The sequence below is a fragment of the Rhipicephalus microplus genome, chromosome X (assembly GCF_043290135.1).
Source record: "Rhipicephalus microplus isolate Deutch F79 chromosome X, USDA_Rmic, whole genome shotgun sequence".
In the NCBI taxonomy this organism is placed as follows: domain Eukaryota; kingdom Metazoa; phylum Arthropoda; class Arachnida; order Ixodida; family Ixodidae; genus Rhipicephalus; species Rhipicephalus microplus.
Genome location: NC_134710.1, coordinates 288364240 through 288388067, shown reverse-complemented (window position 1 = coordinate 288388067; position 23828 = coordinate 288364240). Strand labels below are relative to the sequence as shown.

The following is a 23828-nucleotide window of genomic DNA, read 5'->3' as shown; positions in this document are numbered from 1 at the left end:
GAAATGCTGTAGGCCCGTGTGCTCAGATTTGGGTGCACGTTGAAGAACCCCAGGTGGTCTAAATTTCCGGAGCTCTCCTCTACGGCGTCTATCATAATCATATGGTGGTTTTGGGACGTTAAACCCCACATATCATTCAATCTAGTTAGGCCTAGAAACGTTCAAAATGAGAAGTTATTTCAAAAATTACCTTAGCTTATCCGTAATACTCGCTCATCGAAGCTAATTGAAGGCATGCGCAGCCATTCTAAACAGTTGTTTGATGCGATTGGAGTGAATTGAAGCGATCAAAGCGAGCGTCCGAAAGCACGACCACGTTTACGTACACCATGCCAACCACGCTAGCACAGTAACGTTTAATCTGAAAAATAGCGCTCGTACGGTAATTGATTGATTTGTGGGGTTTAACGTCCCAAAACCACCATATGATTATGAGAGACGCCGTAGTGGAGGGCTCCGGAAATTTTGACCACCTGGGGTTCTTTAACGTGCACCCAAATCTGAGCACACGGGCCTCGACATTTCCGCCTCCATCGGAAATGCAGCCGCCGCAGCCGGGATTTGAACCCGCGACCTGCGGGTCAGCAGCCGAGTACCTTAGCCACTAGACCACCGCGGCGGGGCGCTCGTACGGTAAGTCGTACGGGTAACGTACGTGTATGCGCGTGCGCACCCCGATCCTGCTATCACGGTACGCCCGCTAAGCCCGGCATATACTAGAAATGTTGTGTAAAAAAGGGCGCAATTTTCGCAAACGAAACGCAAACGCTCAGCAGCAAGCTAAATGACCTTCGCGCACTATGTAACTATACAACGAAATATTTTCTAAGGAAACCAAAGAAGTACAAACCTGCCCTGCTGCGAGATAAGCGCGACGCGAACGTGTAGCCAGATATCGTAAAGCAAAGTATACATTTGTATACACATTTACAGACGAGCGCATGCATTCTGACGAGTGGGGTACCGAACGCACCCTTAACGCGCCATCGCGCTATAGTAATGCTGAGGACACGCTGATATCATCCCTAAGCTGGACGTGTGTACCGCCAGCGGTAAAGGGGGTCTATAAATAGTTCGCCGTTACTGTACCCGAAAGACGTGCGCCTTAGTGGCTCAGCGGTTAACGCCACGCCATGCTCTGCGCAACTTCGATTCCACGGGTCGGAAAATAATTTCCTCAAGTATATGGCACATGATAGCGAGCCCGACGGCAGAAAGTGGCAGAGGCCTTTATATAATTGCTAGCGCGATAAAGGACAGAAGTGAAAGAGCGAGCACTAGTCACGCGTAAACGCTCGGAGCAGCACATAATTGACAGACGGTCGCCAGGGAGCTGTCGACTTTAACTGTACTACCCCAACACCTTTGCAGCCATTGACGCACATCACGACGGTCCAATAATCTTGGCTTTTGTAACGGTTCCCATTTTGGTCGGGTGTGTATTATTCGTGTCACCGCTAACGTGTCGGTGAAGTTCGAAATGTGGTCCAAATCCAAACATAGATTACCTTGCAGCACGTTGCGGACCAGTCAAGCGATACTGTATGCACAACAATAACTCTGCTCTTTGTTTTTCTTGTTTGCGCGCGCTCATGTGTGTGTGTGTGTGCATATATATAAATATATATATATATATATATAAGTCTGTGTGTGTGTGTGTGTGTGTGTGTGTGTGTGTGTGTGTGTGTGTGTGTGTGTGTGTGTGTGTGTGTGTGTGTGTGTGTGTGTGTGTGTGTGTGTGTGTGTGTGTGTGTGTGTGTGTGTGTGTGTGTGTGTGGAAGGAACTATGCTACGCTTTTAGGACGTTTATTCATCTGTGTATGCGAGTGTTTTTTGAAGAAAAGCTGTTGCAATGAGTGCGTTTATGGTTACTGTCACAATAAAAAGAAACATACCGAATACACATCTGAGTATGTGGAGCTTTCTTGTTTTGAAAACTGGTACAATAATTAATTATATATCGGATCATATGTACAAAGTGGAAAACTCTATTCTTAAATTAGAGTATACTGTGCATCGAGGCCTCACCGTACAATGAGAGGCGCGGCGTATTCCTCTAGTCACCTCGCTAGACCTCGCAAAGCAAAGTGAAGCGTGATTCATTATTTAAGGTTGTCGTACCGCCAAACAGTAAGCGTCCGTTCGTGTAGAAACGCGCGATGAGAGAGGCACAGCCCAATTCGGCTAATGATTCTCTATGTATTTTCAGCTCTACTCTATTTAACGTGTAAGCTCGAAGCACATGCCGAAGGTATTTTACGCAAAAGGATATAAACAGATCTGGGTTTTACTATCTGATTATTGAAGGGTGGAGATGATTTCAGCTTTGTTTTTTTGTACTTGACACATTTTAGCAATACGTGATGCATTAGGCGCTCTGCACGTGCACTTAGTGAGCGATGCACAGCATCTATTGAAACCCGAACAGCTGCAAGTCTTCGTGATGATATAGTGAGCGTCGTCCACTTATCACCAAGGACAAGCATGCATATATATGCGCAGAGCAGCCGAACAAGACGTGCGCACCTGTCAATGGTGATAACTGCATGGACGGTGCACATGCTATACAATCGTGAAGGCTTGCTGCTGTTCGGGTTCCATTTGACGCAGGTAGTACATCGTGAACTATTAGACAGCTTAGAATGACGCATGAAAGCTAAATTTAGAGATAAGTGCCGACAATACGCTGAAAATTTTTTCAACAATAGGTCCATTCCTGAAGATACTGAACCTTTAATCAGTTCAGTCGCTTCAGTCGCATCAGTTCAGACCTCACATGACGGGCTATAAAACATTCGAGTATTAAGTGAATGGGAAATCGAGAACGCCGCTACAAGCTACTCCAAGCCACAACCAGCAGGGTATACAGCCACGTCGTGAAAAGCTGGACAAGATACGTAGTTGGAGATCAGGGCCCAATGAATACCGCCGTTATCTTTTACATGTAGTCATTTTACATGTGATCTTCGACAAGCCCGGGCTGTCACAGGAAGCTCTTTTGTGGCGTCGGATCTTGAAAGGGGAATGGTGGCACTGCTGGCGCTGACGTGGGTGTGTCGGGAAGCGGCTTGTGCTTTCTCTGAATTCCCCACAGACCATGTGATGCCACTGTAATATTACCTTGTACCTTCTTTGATTACTTCCTGGTGGATTTACCTGATTTCAGCAGCAAACTGCTGATGGTAGACATGAGATAAAGCGGAGGGTTCACTTTGGAGGGTTGCTTTGCTATCGCAAAAGACCACGAAATAGGTGTCTGCTCTATGACAAACCATGGAGGGCTACTATAGTTCAGCAGCTGTAGTTGAGGTTGCGTGACACATTTTGAGCTGTATTGGGATAGATCGCGCTGGAATTATTATTATTATGCGGCTCATCGTCTAGGAACCAATGTATCTGAAAAATGCCACCCTATATTTACTTTATCTGTACTATCTCAGGCTGTTAAATAATTCCGGTTAGAAATATTTATTTTCCATATTAACAATTCTTTGATTTGGACCTTCGGTCAGTTTTGTTTTGCTGCTGGCGAAGGTATGATAATATTTCAAGAATATTTGTCATTAAGTTTCCTTTTCACTGCTTTAAAACAAAATTTCTTTAGCGCTGCATGCTTTATTCTTGAAGGTCAGTATATTTATTATGGCTATACACGACATTTGTTGAGCGAATACACACATATAGGGATTCCATGGCATTGTTATATTGTCTTCAAGTCACATCTTTGTAATAGCGTGCAAATAGTGGAATAATACGGTCACCCAAGCTGTGCTCTTACTGCCAAAGCGGCAGTGCCTCCCAAGGTTCCGGCACACTTGAACTTTTTATACCTTTTTTTTGTGAGTGTAAGCGACCTGATCTCCACCGTTTTAAATGCCAATTTTCGTTTCAAGGCACCAACGAGACTATACGGCATGCAAAGTACTTATGTTGTAATTCCGTGATTAATTAAAGGGGTCATTCTGTCAGCATCGGGGTTTATTGCGACGCAAATTGATTGGTGCAAAAATTTTTTTTCAAGATTGCCACTAATAAGCATAGATACATGTACTTAACGCATGGTTTAAGCACTTTCCCTTCTCTTTGTTCCCGATGAGTGTGCCGGTAACAAAGCACACGTAGGTGAACATGGTTGTATACAAAGTTTTTTTTTCTGGGGGGGGGGGGGGACGTGTCCATAGTGTCACCCTCTCGCTAAGTCACTGGATATATATGGCGAAAGGGGCCAGAAGCTACTCCAGCACACGTCATGAGACATGATCACTTCTCCTCCTTGTGTGATTCTGTGCGCTAGTGTTGCTACTGCTTAATTTTAGCGCACTATACAGAACACAGCTACGTCACATGTAGGCACCCCGTGGCGAGAAGTGCGTTTGATCCAAACGCCGCTCTTGGTTTGTGTCAGCTACCAGCTAAGAGCAGCCATCTGCTGCATGACGCCACACAGCAGCCACCCGTAGCTCCGAGGAGAAATAACGCGCCTCTGCAATAAAGGGACACTAAAAACAGGAAGAGGACGTTTTGCGTATTAGTGAAAAACCGTCACAATGCAGAGAACACCACTCCTATTGCGAAACGACGCTAGGTAAGCAAGAAAAGACGCGAAGAGAAATAGCAAGTGTTGACGCCACATTGAAATTCTCGCACCCATCACTCTGATGTCACACGCTTTGACGGTGTCTAAAAGGTACTATAATCAGTACCTATTAGGAAGAAAAAGTGTACATTATCATCTATGGGGGTCATAAACCTAACGTACCAAGTTTCAAAAAATCATATCGAACCAATATCGCGAAAACACAAAAAATACATTTCGAAATTCGTTACGTCACGCACGGGGATTTCGGCTCAAAATTTAAAAATGAAACATTTAGCTTGGTTTCATCATCTCATAACGAACATATCGTGGTGATGGATTTTATTATTGAAATGAAAATGAAAAAACTTTATTTTCTGCAGTACACGCTTAGCGCGTAGCGGGCGTCTCCCACGTATACGGATACCGACAGAGAATAACTGGCGGCCGCTTGGTTGGCCTTGGTTGGACTGCAAGTCGCCGAGAAGTAAGGGACCTCTGCCACCTGTCTCACGTAGATTCGGGGCGAGTGTTCTTACACTCCCAGAGTCAACTTGTGCCCGCACGAGGGGCACGTCAAGTGTCGGTATAGAAACTGTAAAGCTTGGTGGGGTTTGGGTACGTGTGCGTTTTTAGTAAGTGTTAGCGCCTGCGGCCTGTTAAGTTTGGGATGTGGGGGCAGAAAAACGCGCCGTCTGAGGTGAAAGTGTTTTCGGATATCGTTGAACGCAGTGGGTGCATCCCGATTGGTTTCTAATTCAGCGAGATGAGGTTGCCCTGTCACGGCGCGGTCGGTAAGTGTTCGCGCTGCACTGTCGGCGATCTCGTTCATTAACGAATTTAGACTTGCAAGAGTACAACTTATCAAATTAAACCAAGTCAATGTTTCGCTTTTAAGTCCATTCAAGAAAGGACGCTTGAGAAAATGGCAACTTCACGTTCCGTTTGTTAGCTCTCTTTGCCACACACGATTACAACATTTGGTTTATAGGGGATCGTATAGGCGCGTCTGCGTTCCACCGTATATGTGTTTTTTTTTTCAGCAAGCACCAAGTAAGGTACTGGCTTAATGCACAGTAAGCGGGTGTCTGTAACTCAATTTATTGATTTTATAAACATCTTCTTGTAACGAATAATTGATTGGCAAGGTTTATATCATTGAGAATTACCTTGAAAATGAAATACTGTAGATAGACATATTTATTGTCTCTTGTTTATGCGTCATATTTTTGTGCTCTATTAGAGGCACCGCAGCTCGTAAAGTACATATATGCGCCTTTTTTTTTGCTGAATCATATCGTTGGAAATACATTTAGTACATCTGCGTATCGCTACGGTACTCGACTGCTGACCCGTCGGGCGCGGAAATGAATCCCGGCAGCGACGGCCACATTTTCGATGGCGACGAAACTGCTTCAGGCCTGTACTTCGCTTTAGCTGCCCGTTAAAAAGCCCCAGGTGGTCTAAATTTCCGGAGCCCTTCACTATGATGTCTTTCATAATCATATCGTGGTTTCGGGATGCTAAACCCTACTAATTAATATTATGATTACTACATCTACGTATAATGAAGTCTGTGCCTGGTGATAGATGTGAAACGCGCCCACAGCCAGTGCAATGTGTCGCATGGCACGCTGTGCGTTCCAGCAATGACACAAAATAGTCTCAACCAGCTCTATCTTAACAATTAATGACGCATTCCGATGAATTGCTTTGTCTGCTGATAACAATAACGTTCCGAAACCATATCATATGATCATGGAGGACGCCGTAATGGCAGGCTCTGAAATTTTTGACTATCTGGTGTTCATTATTCATGCACCTAAATCTCAGTGCATGAGTCTGAACATTTTGTCGACATCAATAAGCAGCCACCACAGCCGGGATTCGATCCTGTGACTTTCGGGTTTCCAATCCAGCATCATAACCATGGCGGGTATGTAACCATGGCAGGCCCATCAGCATCATAACCATGGCAGGCCCATCACTTTGACTAGTATTCCATGTAAGCTTCTCGAACACATAATCTATTCTAACTTAATTATATTTCTCGAAGAAAATAACTTCTTTCACAACAGTCAGCATGGTTTTAGGAAACACTACTCATGTGAAACCCAACTACTTCTCTTCACCAACGACTTATTTTCAGCTTCTGACACTGGCTCCATTATCGATTGCATTTTCCTTGATTTTCAAAAAGCTTTTGACACCGTTTCTCACCGTTTACTCCTACTAAAACTAAGCATGCTAAATATTGACTCAAACACATTACGATGGATCGAATGCTTCTTATCTAACAGAACCCAACATGTAACAGCTAACGATCATGACTCACGCAATTGTTCAGTAATCTCTGGTGTGCCGCAAGGTTCTGTCCTTGGACCCTTACTCTTTCTAATTTATATTAATGACCTTCCATCCAGCATTACATCAACAATCAGGCTATTTGCCGACGATTGTGTCATCTACCGCATAATAACTAACTCTCATGATTCATCACTACTTCAATCTGATCTTGACAACATTACATCTTGGTGCTCACTCTGGTCAATGAAACTAAATATTGGCAAGTGCAAAATAATGAGGATCTCTCGAGGAAGTACTGACTGCACTAGCCCTGTTTATTCAATTTCTAATTTTCTGTTGTCGTCTGTCAATACTTACAAATATCTTGGTGTTCACATAGATAACAATTTAACATGGAATAATCATGTCAGTTATGTGATTAACAATGCTAACCGCACTCTCGGCTTCTTGCGCCGTAACTTTTCATTAGCACCTGTTTCATTAAAACTTCTTCTTTATAAAACACTAGTCAGATCTAAACTCGAATACGCCTCATCAATCTGGGATCCTCATTCTTGTTCACTTGTTAATGCACTGGAAGCCATCCAAAATCGCTCAGCTCGCTTCATTGTCGCTAATTACTCCCGTACCGCTAGCATCTCATCAATTAAAAATTCCCTAGACCTTCCTACCCTTTCTAACAGGAGGAAACAGGCCCGACTCTGTCTCTTTCACAAAATTTTTTTTATGAATCCTGAAATAAAGGGCACATTGTTCTCGTCACCTTCTTACGTTTCATCTCGCATCGACCATAACTTCAAAGTCCATGTGCCACTCTGCCATACCAACATATACTTCCACTCCTACGTGCCGAAGACTTCATCCGAATGGAACCACCTTCCTGCCTCCATCGCCAGCAACCCTGATCATGCATCATTCAAGACTGCCATCTCTAACTTGTAACCACTCCTCTCTGTAACGCCGCAAATGGCATTGAGAGTATTCAAATAAATAAATAAATAAATAAATAAATAAATATGTCTGCCATCACCGAGTACACCGCCATGAGTATGTCCGCCGCTGCTGCCACACGAGTTGCCCGAACAAAGGCTCCGCGATGGCGAAGCACTTCTGCAGGAGCGAACCAGCACAAGCAAAGACGAGAGAAGGAGGGTGGAAGCACCCCGGCAAATGGGTTCCTTCAGAAGGTAGTAGGAGGACGGAGGGACATACCACCTAGCTTGGATCAGCATTTCCGTGCTATGCGTCTCAAGATCGAGCGGAGTCACCACCTGGTGGCCCCTGGCTGAAGCCCGCCTAGTGTGGATTGCTCCCCGAGTCGTCTGCTAGCCACCTAAGGCTAGCATGTGTGCGTATGACATGTTAGTCGTCTAAGGGTGATTTTTCTCGCTCACTTGAAGAAAGTTTAACTGTTTGTACGTTTGCCTAGCGTGATATAGAGACTTTTTTGGCCTTTCTCGGCTTTATAGACCTGTTTAACGTGGGTTCCATTATATCAGTTAGCGGGTGGCACCGTTTCTGGTGGTCTAGCAGTCCACTGTAGCGTGCGAAGCTCCGCATTTCTATGGAAGGTATTCGTGCGGTTGCTGTTGCAGTAACTTTTAATTACGAAGCACTTATTTACGTGCTGCAAGCGCTTTTGGCGTCTACCTGCGTATCTATCTATCTATTTATCTATCTATCGATCAATCTATCGATCAATCAATCAATCAATCAATCTATCTATCTATCTATCTATCTATCTATCTATCTATCTATCTATCTATCTATCTATCTATCTATCTATCTATCTATCTAGTCGCTTACGACTGGGTGCTCTCATGATCACCCCCTTAACTTGACGTGAACCAAAATTAGTATGGGAGGGTAAGATGGTTTGACGATTATGAAGTGCTGGTCAGGACTTGAATAATGCCACGATCTCATCGCGTACACCGTCCAGCACTTCCCGCGAGACAGTGGCACATAACCATGGCGGGCATGTGCCACTCGTATGAGGTATGTGCTACAGGTGATTGACACTTTGTATGTACCCAGGAACGGTGAGAACACACGAGTAATTTTAACGCGCAAGCGTTAAGTCAGGGTCCCAGCAGGAATCCAACCCCACCGTTCTGCGCGGCATTCAAATATTCTACCACAGAACCAGGCCAGGTCTCGGTAATACTTTTCAAACATACGTGAAACGTCCATTCTGTTTGCAATGCTCACTATCCAGTTTTATAAGCATTACATATGTACTCCTACGAAACAGCTGAAACATCGGGTGGACGTCAGTTGTAGTCATATGCCATGCGCTAAAGTTCATTTATGTAGCAGTGTCCAGGGCTACCATCCTCTTGAGCACCAGCGCTTCCTATCAGGTTATAGCTTGTGGTGTTGCTAATCTCATGTTCCTGTTAGCATCGTTCCGCCAGTGCAAACAACTGGTTATTGAAACATCTGCAACTCTCCGTCTGGCCCTCCTCGCCTGATGGAACTGTCTATATGCACTGAAATAAGATAGGTTCAAGCACTTGCGGAGAGTGCTATGTATATTTGTCGTACCCTCCGTTTGCTAGGATCATGTCAGTGTAGGTGCGTGCTCTTTACTTGAAGCACATCATAAAGTGAACTTGGCGTCGTGATGATGATTATATGTGGGGTTTAACGTCCCCAAACCACCATATGATTAAGAGAGACGCCGTAATTGAGGGCTCCGGAAATTTCGACCACCTGGGGTTCTTTAGCGTGCACTCAAATCTGAGCACACGGGCCTACAACAATTCCGCCTCCATTGGAAATGCAGCCGCCGCACCCAGGATTCAAACCCGCGACCTGTGGGTCAGCAGCCGAGTACCTTAGTCACTAGACCACCGCGGCGGGGCAACTTGGCGTCGTCTCAAGCATGAGGAGAATCAACATCGCATGAACGCAGCGTTTTTTGACTCAGTGGCAAACTAAGTTGTTCTTTGTTGTTAGGTGTCTAACTGCAATGCTTTTATTTATCGGACGAGCTTTTATTAACCTTTTATGGTCCTGGTTCCACTACAGAGAAATATTTGTCTAGTAAATTCTGACAGATTGGTACGTAAATTGCTCATTGAAAACAATAGGAAATAGAATGACACGAAGGCATGAGTCGGCAAAACTTGGGGAACTCACTCAGGCTCACTCATAAAATATATTTGGAGGTTGGGGTTTCTCGCACTTAGACTCACGAAACTTTTCACGAAGCGCACTCACTCGGACTCACACTCGTGAAAGCTTTCTTCAGCTGGACTTACTCGGACTCAAACTCGCCGAAACAATGCTCATTCGAACTCACTCAGACTCAGACTCACGGCTTAATCTGAGTCTGAGTGAGTCCGAGTAAGTCGACTCACGAGTCCATCTGCCAAGAATTAGCTTCTTCGGTCGTGGTGTGGGTGCTCTTAAATACGAATATATCACGTATTCGGTGCTCTTCTTGGTGACGTTTGACATAGCATCTTAGAAAATAAGTTCTGAGGGCTTCCAAACCAAGAGATGACAAGAAATGCATCCTTGCAAGAGATGACATCCTACGATGTCTTTATGAAAAAGCACCCGAAAGAATTAATAGACGGGGAGTACAAAGCACTCCCGTACGTTATTCCCCGCTCCAATCAATAAATACTGAAATAGCGGATTAACGATATTGTTTTGTGATACTTGCGAGTAGACCTGAATATAAACATGAAAGCTAAAGATGAGTAGTTAGGACCATAAGTGAGCAAACATGAGTGAAACTCACTCCGACTCCCCCAAAAAATAATATATCTTGCCATTTCGACTAACTCATATTCAGACTCACCAAAATGTTCCCGAGTCGAACTCACAATCACTAAGATTTTCTTCAGCCGGGCTCACTTGCACTGAAACTCACCAAAGTTTACTCACCCAGGCTGACTCAGGCTCACTGCTTGATATGAGTCTGAGTGAATCGACTCATGAGTGAGTTCGCCAACCCATGCACAGAGGTGATTAAACTTGAGTCGCCATGCGCCATTTTGGCATGGGTCGAAATTTATACAGACATGCCCGCAGTTAGGTTCACCGCTTAGGATGAAAAGGGGAGCTGCATTCTGTGTACTTCTAACGAGTCGCCGAGGGGTTCCAGCACGGGTATTGTCATTCCAAGACGGTGAGTAAGGCGCTCTGCAGTCCGGCGTTGCGATCGACCACAATGGGTTTTGGTCGTGCCTACTTCTCTCGAAGGAACGGCAGTGTTGCTGCAGTCTTTTTGTTGCGTCAGGTACGAACGTAAGACCACACCGTGGTGCCACAATTGAACGAAGGTGACTCCGCCCCACTCAAAGACGCTGACGTGGGCGGAGTCCTTTTTGGTTCTTGGCTGTATTGTGTTAGAATCATAATTCTAGTACACTGTTGTCTTGGCGCATCTCGTCAACGGCCGCCTCTCATGCGGAGGTCCGGGACGGGGGGGGGGGGGGCGACTGCGCGCTCCCCTAGTGAGTCGAACGCCAGCGACGTCGCATTCGCGGAACTCAGTACATTTTATGTCACTTGTGTATGGAGTTCAGCATTCTTGTGCATTATTTGTCATGTTACGGTAGTTATATGTAAGATTCTGCTGACTGGCTCCCCGCTTTGAGTAAAAGCTGAATAAATGCCGTTGCGTTCTGTGTACTGAGGTGTGTGCTGCGTTTGAGCGCAGGTTGAGTGAGACCCCTCATAATCAAGACAAAATATACACGTAATTTTTGAACATGGTGGTATGAGTTATGTAAAACCCACCGTATATTTACTCGCGAATTGCCGACACTGACAAACGTACATTGTTCACTGTAAAAACAGTGCAATGAAATACTACACATTCATTCATTTTGCCTTTTCGCAACCGCGCTGTGGTTTTGAAACCGATCGCCAAACAGGGACAGCAGTCTGCTCGCCTATGACTCTCCGAGCGAAGGCGTGGGCGTGAAAATACAAGGCCAGCTGAATGTGTCAATTTCACGAGTGTTTGGAGAGCCTGAACAATGAGCGGAGCCTACTGCACTAAGGACATCACACATAATCTCACCTCCTCCGGAACCTAATCCCCCGCTTGACGGCGAGGGGACCGGTCGTGGAGTATATGTGGCTGGAGAAAATGCGGAAAGTATCACGGACCCAGCAACAGAAGAGTCATTCGACCCCTCAAGCCCAATGAAGAGACGATCATCTCTCTCTCTCTCTCTCTCCTCTCGCTTCCCATTGGAAGCACACTCAATGGTCTTCAAAGCGAAAAACGAAATGATTCTTCGCGTGTTACTAAAGTACAATTTCACAATATCGAAAACACCAGTTTTATCAAGACATGACGCTTCGGAAGAGAGAATTCGCAACTTCCTACCTCCAGGTACCATGGCACCGCTGAGTGGTGGCTGCCGGAAGCTCTGCTGAGATTATCAAAGTTTTGGACCTGCTTCAAACAGCAGATGTGGCTGCTTGTTTTTCCGCGTTTGTGGTCGTTTTGCAACGTTATGAACGACCTCGATATTACCGGAACCCTTTGAGTTTTTCAAGTTAAAGAAAGGCAGAAAGAAGAAAAATCGGTCTGATTTGACTGGGACCTTCAATGCTAATCGCCTTGTACACTGTCAGAAAAAGTAAGCATCCCGTTCAAATTAGTGCCCCAGAAAACCAAGTATGGTTAGAAGGGTTAAATTTAGCAGGCAAATAACCAAGGCCCGTGAATGTATGCAGCCCTCTTTTTACGTACGAGTACAGCAACTTCCAGGTTTGGAGTTTTTGTGATTAGTTTGTCTGCTCGACACGGTCACTGTTCAAACAGTACCAGAACTAAATTAGCAATGCATTCCACCTCTAGAATAGAATGAAAGGACCAGTTTCGAAACGTTCATCACATCATTACGCAATTGAAGCGTTTGCGAAGTGCCTCCGTGACCTTCAAATCTACAGCGATTGGTGTACCGTCTTACTTGCTGATGGCGCATTTTTTGTGTCATTTCTGCCCCACACCATGCTACTTTCTGTACTTCTCAAACACCGAAACAGAATGGTCACAGGAACGTCACCTCTTAAACGTGAAAATTGCATAATACCACTGATTTCGTTCGCTGCTTGTCGAATTAATTTTCTTGATATTCTGTTGTTACTTTAATAAAAAAGCATCCTAAAATCATATTTCGGGATATGTGACATGCCTCAGCAGATGCTTGTGCTTTGATATTGAAAAACAACAATTTTATTCGCCTGCTTATTCTATCATGCTTTTAGGTGAGCTGAATCAGCTTCGTGCAGAATATAATACAAGCAGAAATGTAAGATAAATCGAGCCTCTGAAAATATTTCAGGCATTACTGGGAAATTAGTACTGAGGCTCCCATTATGATACGTTTCCAACATGACACCAGGCGTCGCGCGCGATTACCCACAGACAGCAATGTGAAGAGCATACGTGTGTGCCTCATTTATAATTTTGCGCGTACATATCTACCCAGTGTGCTACCCAGCCTTTATTTACTTAAGAAAGTATGTTACCGCTTCGATACTTCATCAAAAACGTAAATCGAAGGGCCACTGACGCGCAAAAGATTGAACTCTTCGCCAAAAGTGTATTTTGCGGTACCATGTCTCTCGGTGCTACTCAGAGTAGGGTGGCTAGATGATCGTCCCGAGCCACCCTACTCGGGGCGATCATCTCAATGACCACCATGTTGGATGTACAGTCGCGCCACCTATAGATACAAAAGCTTGCGAATACGCGCGAAAAGAAAATACGAGTTGAGGTGCCACCTTGAAATTCTCACACCTAACACAGTGACGTCATATGTTTTGAAGGCGTCTATTGGGTCCAATACGTAGCTTGAAGTACATTGTCATCTGTGGGTGCCATTGACCTAGCATATGTAGTTTCAGAAAATTACATAAAGCAAATGTCACGAAAATATGAAAAGTACATTTTAAAACTTCTAAAATTTTAGCGCGAAATTTAAAAATGACATATTTACTTTGATTTTCTGGGCTATAATAATAAACCTACGGTTGTGAAGCATGCGCCAATAGAGTTCTCAGAGTGCAATTCGTCAAACCTCGACCACGTCATTGTTTCTCTTTGTGTCCCTCTCACTTGGTTCGACACCTTCGAAGAAAAATGGGAGAGGAACGTCAGTGATGTTAACGAGTATACCATAATCTGTGTGCTACCCTGCACATGGGAAAGGAATGGGGGAGATCGAAAGAACAGTAAAGGAAGCGAGAAAGAGATAGGGAGCACACACACAGCACCACAGTCAGGCCTTCTTGTGCGGTATACGGCATCATTATCAGTCTACAACCGTTTGTGCAAGTCTGTTACTGTTAGAAACTTTAGCGATGAGTTTGTTGGTTCAATTTTCGATGACCTCTTAGGAAGAAATTCGAGGATGCATGGTTGCTAGCGCGCCACTGACCAGTAGCAATACACTAAACGCCTGTGGATTGTTTTGTGTCTCCACGTGATCTGTATGGTGCCATCAAATGATCAACTGGGTCTAAGCCCCAAGCGTTCACTACTGAGGCCACCCCCCTCATCGCAACAAAGTGTACCATTCTGCCTCACTCAGCAAAATTATTCGCACTTTGCAAAATGTATCCTCAGAAAATTTTCACCGCCAATTTGACGTGGTTTTCATTGCGACCACCTACCTCCGGCCTCGCTTTCGACGGCGCACAATGGTCCGAGCCAGACGCCATTTACGCACTTGATCTTGCATGCGCGCTTTTTGGTCACACCCCCGAAGAGGCCCATGAAGCGCACTTCGTACACGTTGCCGAACTGCTGCGCTGTGGTGCTGTCTGTCTGTAACAGCGACCCGTTGAACACGATCTCCGGCGGGGGGCAGCTTGTACGCGATGCTGCCATGGGTGCCGAGGACGACGCCGGTGGAGGTGGCGCTTTTGTGGTGGTTGCTGGCGCTTGCGTGCCAACCACTGCACGAGAAATCAAACTTCAGAAGCGGACACTTTAAAACAGGAAGCACGAAGTTACCGTGGTATTAAAGTACGAAAGAGATTACTTTCGTACGCACGCAACATGGCTGGTGGCTTTACAGCGCAAGGGCACCGTTCTGCGTTTTAGTGACACTATCAGCACACCTAGTGCTATTCGAACATTGGGATCACTAGCAGTGCCTCACTTTTTCGGCAGAAACTGACTTCTGTTACTTTTCAATTCTGATCCATTTCACAATATTGATACACTCGATTTTCCCTAGCTTATGTTCAAACACTGGCAAGTGTGCGTGACCGTTTACAGAGTGTGAATGAAACAATCAATTCGCCAATTCGCCTTAGCCGATACAGCATGAAAGTGCGAGACAACTTACGTTCACGCAGTTATCTTATCTATCTATCTATCTACATATATATATATATATATATATATATATATATATATATATATATATATATATATTTCCGAGACGCATACTTGTATACTTGGGGGGGGGGGGTGTGACGCATACTTGGGGGGGGGGGGGTGAGTGAGTCGTCACTCTTCCAAACACACACAAAGTCGCACAATCTGTCAAGCGCCTAGCCGATATTCCCATATCAGAGGAAACAGCCTAGATAGCCCTGAACCTCAAATTCATTTGACGCATTAACCTTCTGCATAGACATGCTGCTTCTTTTCTAATTTCTTTCTTGCTACGACTGGCCTCAGATTTCTGTTCTGCTACGATAAATTCCACGGAAGTGCAGAAATTAAATCGTTCCAGAAAGTTTGATTCTGAAAATTGAAATGCGTTATTGCTATAATTGAGCAATTTTGGACTCTAGAAGCACGGGTGAAATTTTTTATTTTATTTGCCACAGAACTCACGTAGTAACGCACACAATGTCTCCGCGGGTGAAGATGGTAGATGAATGAGACGCAAAATGAACTCTTATGCAACAAATACGGAAGACAGGTGAATGCACAATAGACTGGAAGAGATGGCCTCTCATCCCACTGCATAAAAGAGTGACTCGGAAAAAAGCTCCAACTATACAACTATAGCCTTAACTTATCGTTTAAAAACCACTCTAACTGTATCAAAGTGAAGGAGGGAGAGAGCTGATGACTGAGCAAGTGATTTCAAAAAAGACGCTTGGTGCATGTGATTACATTACAAATATGAAATGGTTGGCGGAAAGCATTAGGAATACGAGGTGCCTTTTTATTCCGTCGATCACTCTAAGCTGTTAGCTATCCTCATAAACGGGTCTTCCTAAACAGATATTTTATACTAAGAAAATTCTACATTCCTTACGAAACACCTTGTACGGTGAAGCCCTCTTTACACTTCATCGGCGCATTGGCGCTATTAATAGCCAAGCACTCTTGGTGGAAAAGCCTTTTCTCCTTCGTTGCTGCTAATTTTAGCAAACGTTGCTGATTGAATGATCAAGAAAAGTGTTTTTAAATTGTTGAATAGGCATTTGATACCATTCTGTATTATAAATATTTCTCAACGTCAAAAGTGGGCTCCAGGCACCTCTCTCTTAACTTCAGCTGAAACACAATAGATACTGCCTCTGCATTCGTAACTGCCGTTTGATTTTTTCTTTCATTGAAATGGCTGCTTTAAAATAGCTTCCAAATAATGAGAAGTACACATACTTGAATGGCCGTTGCATGCAACCTGGTATATACTCTTGCTATACACTCCGCTTCGTAATAGCGAATAGACATATATGGCGATCGTGGCGCTGAGTTGACTGTATACCGACAAGAGAGTAGCGATATAAGGCGCCCCAGTTGCACTGCCATGATTTTTTTTCTGTTTACAGGGGAGCTGTTAAGCCTTTTATCATGCCTTGTGGAGGCACCCTGGCAGAAAAGTCGTCATAAAACGGCACGCGCTTTTTTTTTTGTCTCCTTCTTCCTGTTCTTCTTCGCTCTCAGAAAACTTGTGCCTGGTTGTCCGGCGTGGGACGCAGATCCTCTGATGGGCAGGAGAACGAGTGCAGAAAGAGAGAGACGTAAAGAAAGATATAGAGAGGAAAGAGTGACACAAAAGGTAAAAAAAACGAAAAAAAATGAAAAGAAATGCACACAAAAAAGGACAGAAAAAAAGGAGGCAAACATAAAAAAACAAAAATATAAAGAAAAGAAGGCTGCTCTCCACTTTCATTTTCCTTAGCACCACTGGTGGGAAACAGCACCTCCTTCCATGTCTTTTTTTTCTTTTATTGACTTTGACAAAGCCACGACCTACTGTGCCCCTGACCTGCCCAGCGAGCGGAGCGCCAGCACGCCCATTCCAGCACACCTGCCTGCCGCTATGAACCCTGTGGCGCTGCAACTTACCCCATCCACACCGCCTGGTGGGAGCCACAACATACGGTTTTGAGTGCGTGTGCGTGTGCGTGTGTGTGTGTGTGTGTGTGTGTGTGTGTGTGTGTGTGTGTGCGTGTGTGTGTGCGTGCGTGTGTGTGCGCGTGCGTGTGTGCGTGCGTGTGTGTGTGCGTGCGTGTGTGTGTGCGTGCGTGTGTGTGTGCGTGCGTGTGTGTGGTGTGTGGTGTGTGGTGTGTGGTGTGTGGTGTGTGGTGTGTGGTGTGTGGTGTGTGGTGTGTGGTGTGCGGTGTGCGGTGTGCGGTGTGCGGTGTGTGGTGTGTGGTGTGTGGTGTGTGGTGTGTGGTGTGTGTGTGTGTGTGTGTGTGTGTGTGTGTGTGTGTGTGTGTGTGTGTGTGTGTGTGTGTGTGTGTGTGTCATTGAGTCATCCACAAAAATAACCTGAGCTACGTACGCGCACTCATGATGATAAATGTGGAGGTTTTATGACCCAAAACCATGGCATTGTTACATAGGACGTCGAAGGGTTTTAAAAATTTTTAGCATGGGGTGTTCACCTAAACCTGAGAGGTACGCGCGCTCACCGTTTTTGCTCTTCGTACGTACAGAAGGCGCACTCAGCCAGGAGAATAAATGAGCTGCTGAACGTAGGAGCATAGCGGAGCAATTGAAGAACAAAACGAGCAATAACCTCCCTTGTATCATCAAACAGGGAAACGGGAAAACTTTTCTTGTATCATTAAACGTGCGTAACTGCGCCATTAAGTCACTGTGTTGAAAATTCGCACGACCCTGAGTTGGAGGAAATACCACAAATAAATATAGACCTCTGGGTATGATTTGGGGGCTTTTAGGAACTAGTTACAAAACTGTTAAACACTCAGAATGTAATCAGTTGTCACGAAATTTCAGTAATATAATTTTTGATTGCGAAGACCCATAATATTGTACGCTCCCTTTAGGTGATTATTCTAAAGGAAGGTATCTGGCAATGTATCTCCAATTTTGTTTGTGAAAAATGAAAAGCTAGCTGTCTTTAAGAATGAAGGCCCAATTCTCCCTCAGAAATGCTACGCAGGTCGAGTATTCGGATACACAAAGATGCTAATGTGTCGGCCTTTTTGACTGACATAAAATATCGTTTTTATTCTTTTGCAAAACAGGATATGCTGTGAGACCAATAGGCGTTGCATAAGGGATTGCAAGTGCTGTTTTGTTTCAAAGCAGTTGCAGGATGTCTTTTAGTAATTTTTCATGTACCTGCGATCTACATTTACCATTTCGGACAGCCCCGCCACGGTGGTGTAGTGGCTAAGGTACTCGGCTGCTGACCCGCAGGTCGCGGGATCGAATCCCGGCTGCGGCGGCTGCATTTCCGATGGAAGCGGAAATATTGTAGGCCCGTAAGCTCAGATTTGGGCGCACGGTAAAGAACCCGAGGCGGTCGAAATTTGCGGAGCCCTTCACTATGGCGTCTCTCATAATCATATGGTGGTTTTGAGACGTTAAAACCCACATATCAATCAATGCCATTTGGGACAAAGGTATTTATCTAGAAAATACTGTATTTGTATTGGGTTGTTTTCTATGCGCACTGAATGAAGCCGTGGCGTCTGTCGAATGTCAGTCCTTGCACCTTCTTGCCCAGACAGTGACTGCAGGCCAGTTTAGTGTACGCCAACGATGACAAGCGTACCGATGTGTACACATATACCTGGTAGCATGAGTCGAATTAATATTTCGTGGTCAGCACTTTTTACAACCTGTCTCTATCATCGTGTTTTCTAGTTTTGCACGATGATACATATGTTTGTATCTGATTTGTGGTTCTGTTTCAGAAATAATGCAATAAAACTACTACTAAAATGCAAAAGAACATTCCCAAAGTCACAATAAATAAAATAATTCAAGATACGGGCTACATTTAAACATGATGCGTGATGAAGCTCTTCTTTAACCAGCGACAACCCATGCATTGCCATGCATCCACTGAGATAATGCCATGCATCCACAGCTGAGATAACTGGAGCGCCCCCTAGCGAGAGCCGGTGTAGGCAGCTCCATTGAACGCCGCCAGCTAGACAGATCAAGAGTACCCTAGATTGTGAACATAACTAACATGAGACTGAACGGAAAGTGCCGGACACGTCTACAACTCACATACCCATGCGTTAATCGTTAGGACGACGTACTAAATGCGCTTCCCCGAAAGAAAGGCGGCGTTCCTTGAACGTGGTGCATGCAACCCTTGGTGCAGCCCATTTTTCTTTACCACCGCCAACATCAAAAACAATGCTCAGCGCCATCATTTTCTTTCAGTTTTCCGTTCTACACGGCTGATGCGCATATAAAACGAAATGCCCGCTCTTCATTCCGCGGCGCGAACACGATTTACCTCATGTCGCAGTGGCTGTATCATATTGCCGTCATGGTTTTTACTGCCAAATCAGGGACGGAGAAAACGTGCAGCAGCTGGCATGACCTGCAGAGGAAGGTGGCGCTGTATACTTCCCAGGGAAAGCGCAGGCCACGGCGCAAGCCGCTTTATAACCTGAACACTTTTCTCGGGCATTTGGATAAGAGGCTTCCAAGCGAACAACACGCGCCGAGGTGTTTCCTATGTGGCGGCTTTGGGGCACGTAGTGCCGTTCACAAAACGCGTTCTGCAGCTCCGGCTCATTTCCTATTTTTGCTTCTCTGTCGGACAGTGCCAAACGTGGTAGCGCCGGCGGAAGAAACGAGATGGGAAGGTTTTCTAGGAGTAGCGAAAGGGAGAGCTTGCGTCGTCATGCATCGCGGAACATCGGCGACAACAGAGCCTCGCTACGTTTTAGCGAGCGCCACGCAAGCCGGAGAGAAAGGACAAGCTCGAAGCAACTCTGACATTTCATTTCTCACCAGCCCCGGCACGGAAATTTTCGAGGAAAAGCCGATTCCGAATGCGCTTGGTGTCGGGTAACGGTCGTTTTGAGATCTTGCACTTTGTCTTTAGCTTCGGCGAAAGAGCGCCGCTGCGGCGGCGGTGGCGGCCTAAAAAGAAAGTTGCTCGCTGCCTACTTGCTCACCCTTTCCATCTACGCTTACTTCGTCTCGATCTGTTCGTACTTTTTTATGACGACGCGCGCCACTTTGTGTGTGCGATTTAAAGTCGAGCGCACTGCCGAAGCACGACCGATCAGCTTAAGTGCAGTCGGCTACACTCCTAACACGAACACGTTTCAAGTGCCCTTTTGTTATGCCACCTGCTGCGCGGAAGATATGTTCCACGCAGAAGGCACGACGCACGTATCTTGACTTTGCTCACGTGCATATATATATATATATATATATATATATATATATATATATATATATATATATATATATATATATATATATTGTAATGAATCTGAATAACGGACGCTCTGCTGGTAATGAAGAAGACGATGATGATCGGTGGCTGTAGTAGTAACATCTGCGGGACTCTCTGCGAATTCATATATAACACAAGACGATTACCTTGCTGAGTCAGCGATCAGCTCTCGAATTTCACTAGCCACACTATCACTTATTATTTAGCTGATACACTGCAATGATTCAACTTTCAGGAGAACTTCATATAACGATTCCACCTCAGATATTCAACAAATTCTATTATTTCTCTCCCCTCTTTTCTTCCTTTTTTTAGATTGCGCCAAATTAATTTCACATTAAAAACACAGTACCATAATCCCCTAGTTTAGACAACCTAAAGGTATTGACTTGCATTAACCACCGGCTTCTTGGCCGATCCCCCTTAGTGGGTGAGAGCCACAAAAGAAAGGAACAAGCAAGCAAGCAAGTAAGCAAGCAAACTCGCGCACGCCGCTAGCCATTTGCCAGACCTGCCTGATAAAGCACATTTTGCCAAGCTGCGTCTGAACCTTTCTCGACGTACAACACCTCTATTTTAATTGGTGTAGGAGCCGGGGTTCCCATCAACCTGGAACTTCGCAGTCAGACGCTACCCTCACCATACCCCATGACTGCTCCTGGCCCTTCTCAAGCTGCCTTACCAACGACAGTCTAATGTACTGGCGTGCCTCGGCAATGCGACCCACCAATTTATCGCGGCAACAACGAACAAGACGTCGAGGACTGGCTCGTCGAGTACGAAATCGTAAGTGCTTCCAACAAGTGGAACGCCTGCGACCAGCTCACAAACGTGCGCTTTTACCTCGCTGATGTGGCCAGCCTCTGGTTCAAGAACCACGAAGGCGAAATCACCAACTGGTCCGCCTTCAAGACCACCATCGCCGCGGTCTTCGGTCGTCCCACCGTGCGCCGGCTTCGCGCGGAACAGCGTCTCCGTAGTCGAGTCCAGTGCAGGGACGAGACCTTTACAAGTTACATTGAAGATGTCTTGTCTCTTTGCAAGCGCGTCGATGAATCTCTAACCGAACGCGACAAAATCAAGCACATCATCAAAGGAGTTGACGGCGATACCTTCAAGGCTCGTCGCTAGGAATCCCCAGACCGTCACCGATGTTGTCCAGCTCTGTGAGGAGTACGACGAGTTGCGTAAGCAGCGTGTCTCAACGCGCAGGGCCGCTGAAGATACGGCTGAAGTTTCCGCCCTCGTGCACGACTTCGCTGCTGATCACACCATCTTACTGCCCACATAAACAATTCATTCGTCGAGAACTTGCGCGTCAGGTTTCTCTTGTGGCCGAAGCATCTGCGCCAGTGACCTTGTTAGACCCACGTCTACGCCAGGTCATTGAGACACAGGTCACGCAGGCACTGCCTCCATCGCCATCTGTCCCTACGCCGCTGACCTACGCTGCCGTCGTTGCTAGACCCCCAGCCCCACCTGTCTTGGGCGCATACCGGGGCACCGGGTCCTCCTACCCTACGACGCTGCCTACATACACGGCACCCCATCCCGTTTCGCACCCTGCACCTTCTGTCGTTAACCCATGGCGCACCTTGGATAATCGACCCTTCTGTTTTGCATGCGGTTTCGTGGTACATATAGCACGCTACTGTCGCCGTCGCAACTTCCAGCCTCCAGACCATGGGAATTCTGCAAATTACGAGGCTGCCCAGAATCCCCGGCAACCATCTTCTCCTATCACCGACTCATTGTCCCCACAACGCCCTGTCGATTCTTGCCGGTCATTACCAACCCGTCGCCGATCTGTCTCCCCGATGCTTCGGCGCACGAGCCCCGCTCGAGAAAAAAACTGACAGCCGCAGTTCCGGAGGCAAGAACTGCGTCGTCGTCGAACTTTCTAATACCTCCTCTTTGTCCGACCAACGAAATTGATGTGCTAGTAGAAAGTGTTGCTGTACGTGCACTTGTCGACACAGGCGCCGTCGTTTCTGTAATTAGTGAAAAACTGTGTCGCGATTTAAGAAAAGTTACAACGCCGCTTACGAATCTTGCTCTACATACAGCCACCTCCCATTTTATCGCACCGCCAGCTCAGTGCACAGCACGCGTTCTTATTCAAGATGTTTGGTACGCCGTCAACTTTGTTGTTCTCCCACGTTCATATTACGACGTCATACTAGGATGGGATTTCCTTTCTACCCATCAGGCCCTCGTCGACTACGCTCGTGCTGAACTCACGTTGACGAATCCGTGCCTTGATATCGACCACCACAGTCCCTTGAAAGTGTTTGCCGCAGCTGACGTCCGCATCGCGCCGTTGTCCGCCGTCCTAGTGCCTTTGTTTTCCCCTGCTGCCAATAACTCGACGCTCCTGTTCCAAGCAACTACAGCCAGTGTGCAACACCGAACCATCGTCCTCCCGTTTCCGTCATCAACATTTTCAATGGTTCGGCGGTACTTTATGCGTGCAACGTTTCTGCTTGTCCGTACATCCTGCTACGCGGCGAGTGTCTGGGAAGCCTCGAGACCTTAAATTGTATTTTTGAAGACCCGATCTATCCAGACAAGCGATTTTTACCGACTTGTGCCATTACACCCGCGACTGACACTTACAAACCTATGGATGTATTCCGCAAGTCCATTGATTGCAACCTCACGCCTGGGCAGCAGGAACAGCTGATCAAGCTCTTCCAGCGTTTTCGAGCCTCGTTTGACCACAATCAGCCTTCCTTGGGTCGAGCGTCATCTGTTTTTCACCGTATAGATAGCGGTCAAGAGACGCCATTACGGCAGCGCCCATATCGTGTCAACTACCGAACGCCGTGCCAGCAATGAACAGGTTGACGACATGCTGACACGTTGCATGATCGAACCGTCAAGCAGTCCCTGGGCCTCTCCAGTTGTGTTGGTAAAGAAGAAGGACGGATCCATCAGGTTTTGCGTGGACTACCGACGACTTAACCGAATCACGAGCAAGGCTGTCTATCCGCTACCACGCATTCACGATGCCTTGGACTGGCTACAGGGAGCCGAATTTTTCTCTTCTTTAGATCTGCGCTCTGTATAGTGGCAGGTACCCATGGCAGAGGCCGATCGCGAAAAAACAGCTTTCATCACGCCCGACGGGCTTCAGGAATTCACAGTCGTGCCTTCGGCCTCTGCAACGAGCCAGCTACTTTCGAGCGAATGATGGACTCTATCCTTCGAGGCCTCAAATGGAGCGTTTGCCTTTGTTATTTAGATGACATTGTCGTCTTTTCAACTGATTTGGCAACGCATTTGACCCGCCTCGATAAAGTCCTCGC

At 46.0% G+C, this 23828-nt stretch overlaps 1 protein-coding gene across 1 annotated transcript in view; it reads right to left on the bottom strand.

Annotated features, from left to right (window-relative positions):
• LOC119162181 (locomotion-related protein Hikaru genki) overlaps window positions 1–23828 on the bottom strand; it is a 121800-nt gene that overhangs the window by 73395 nt on the left and 24577 nt on the right. The window contains exon 2 of the mRNA XM_075879296.1: window positions 14537–14821. Within this exon, the coding sequence (XP_075735411.1) occupies window positions 14537–14821 (285 nt within the window). The remainder of the gene's footprint in view (window positions 1–14536; window positions 14822–23828) is intronic.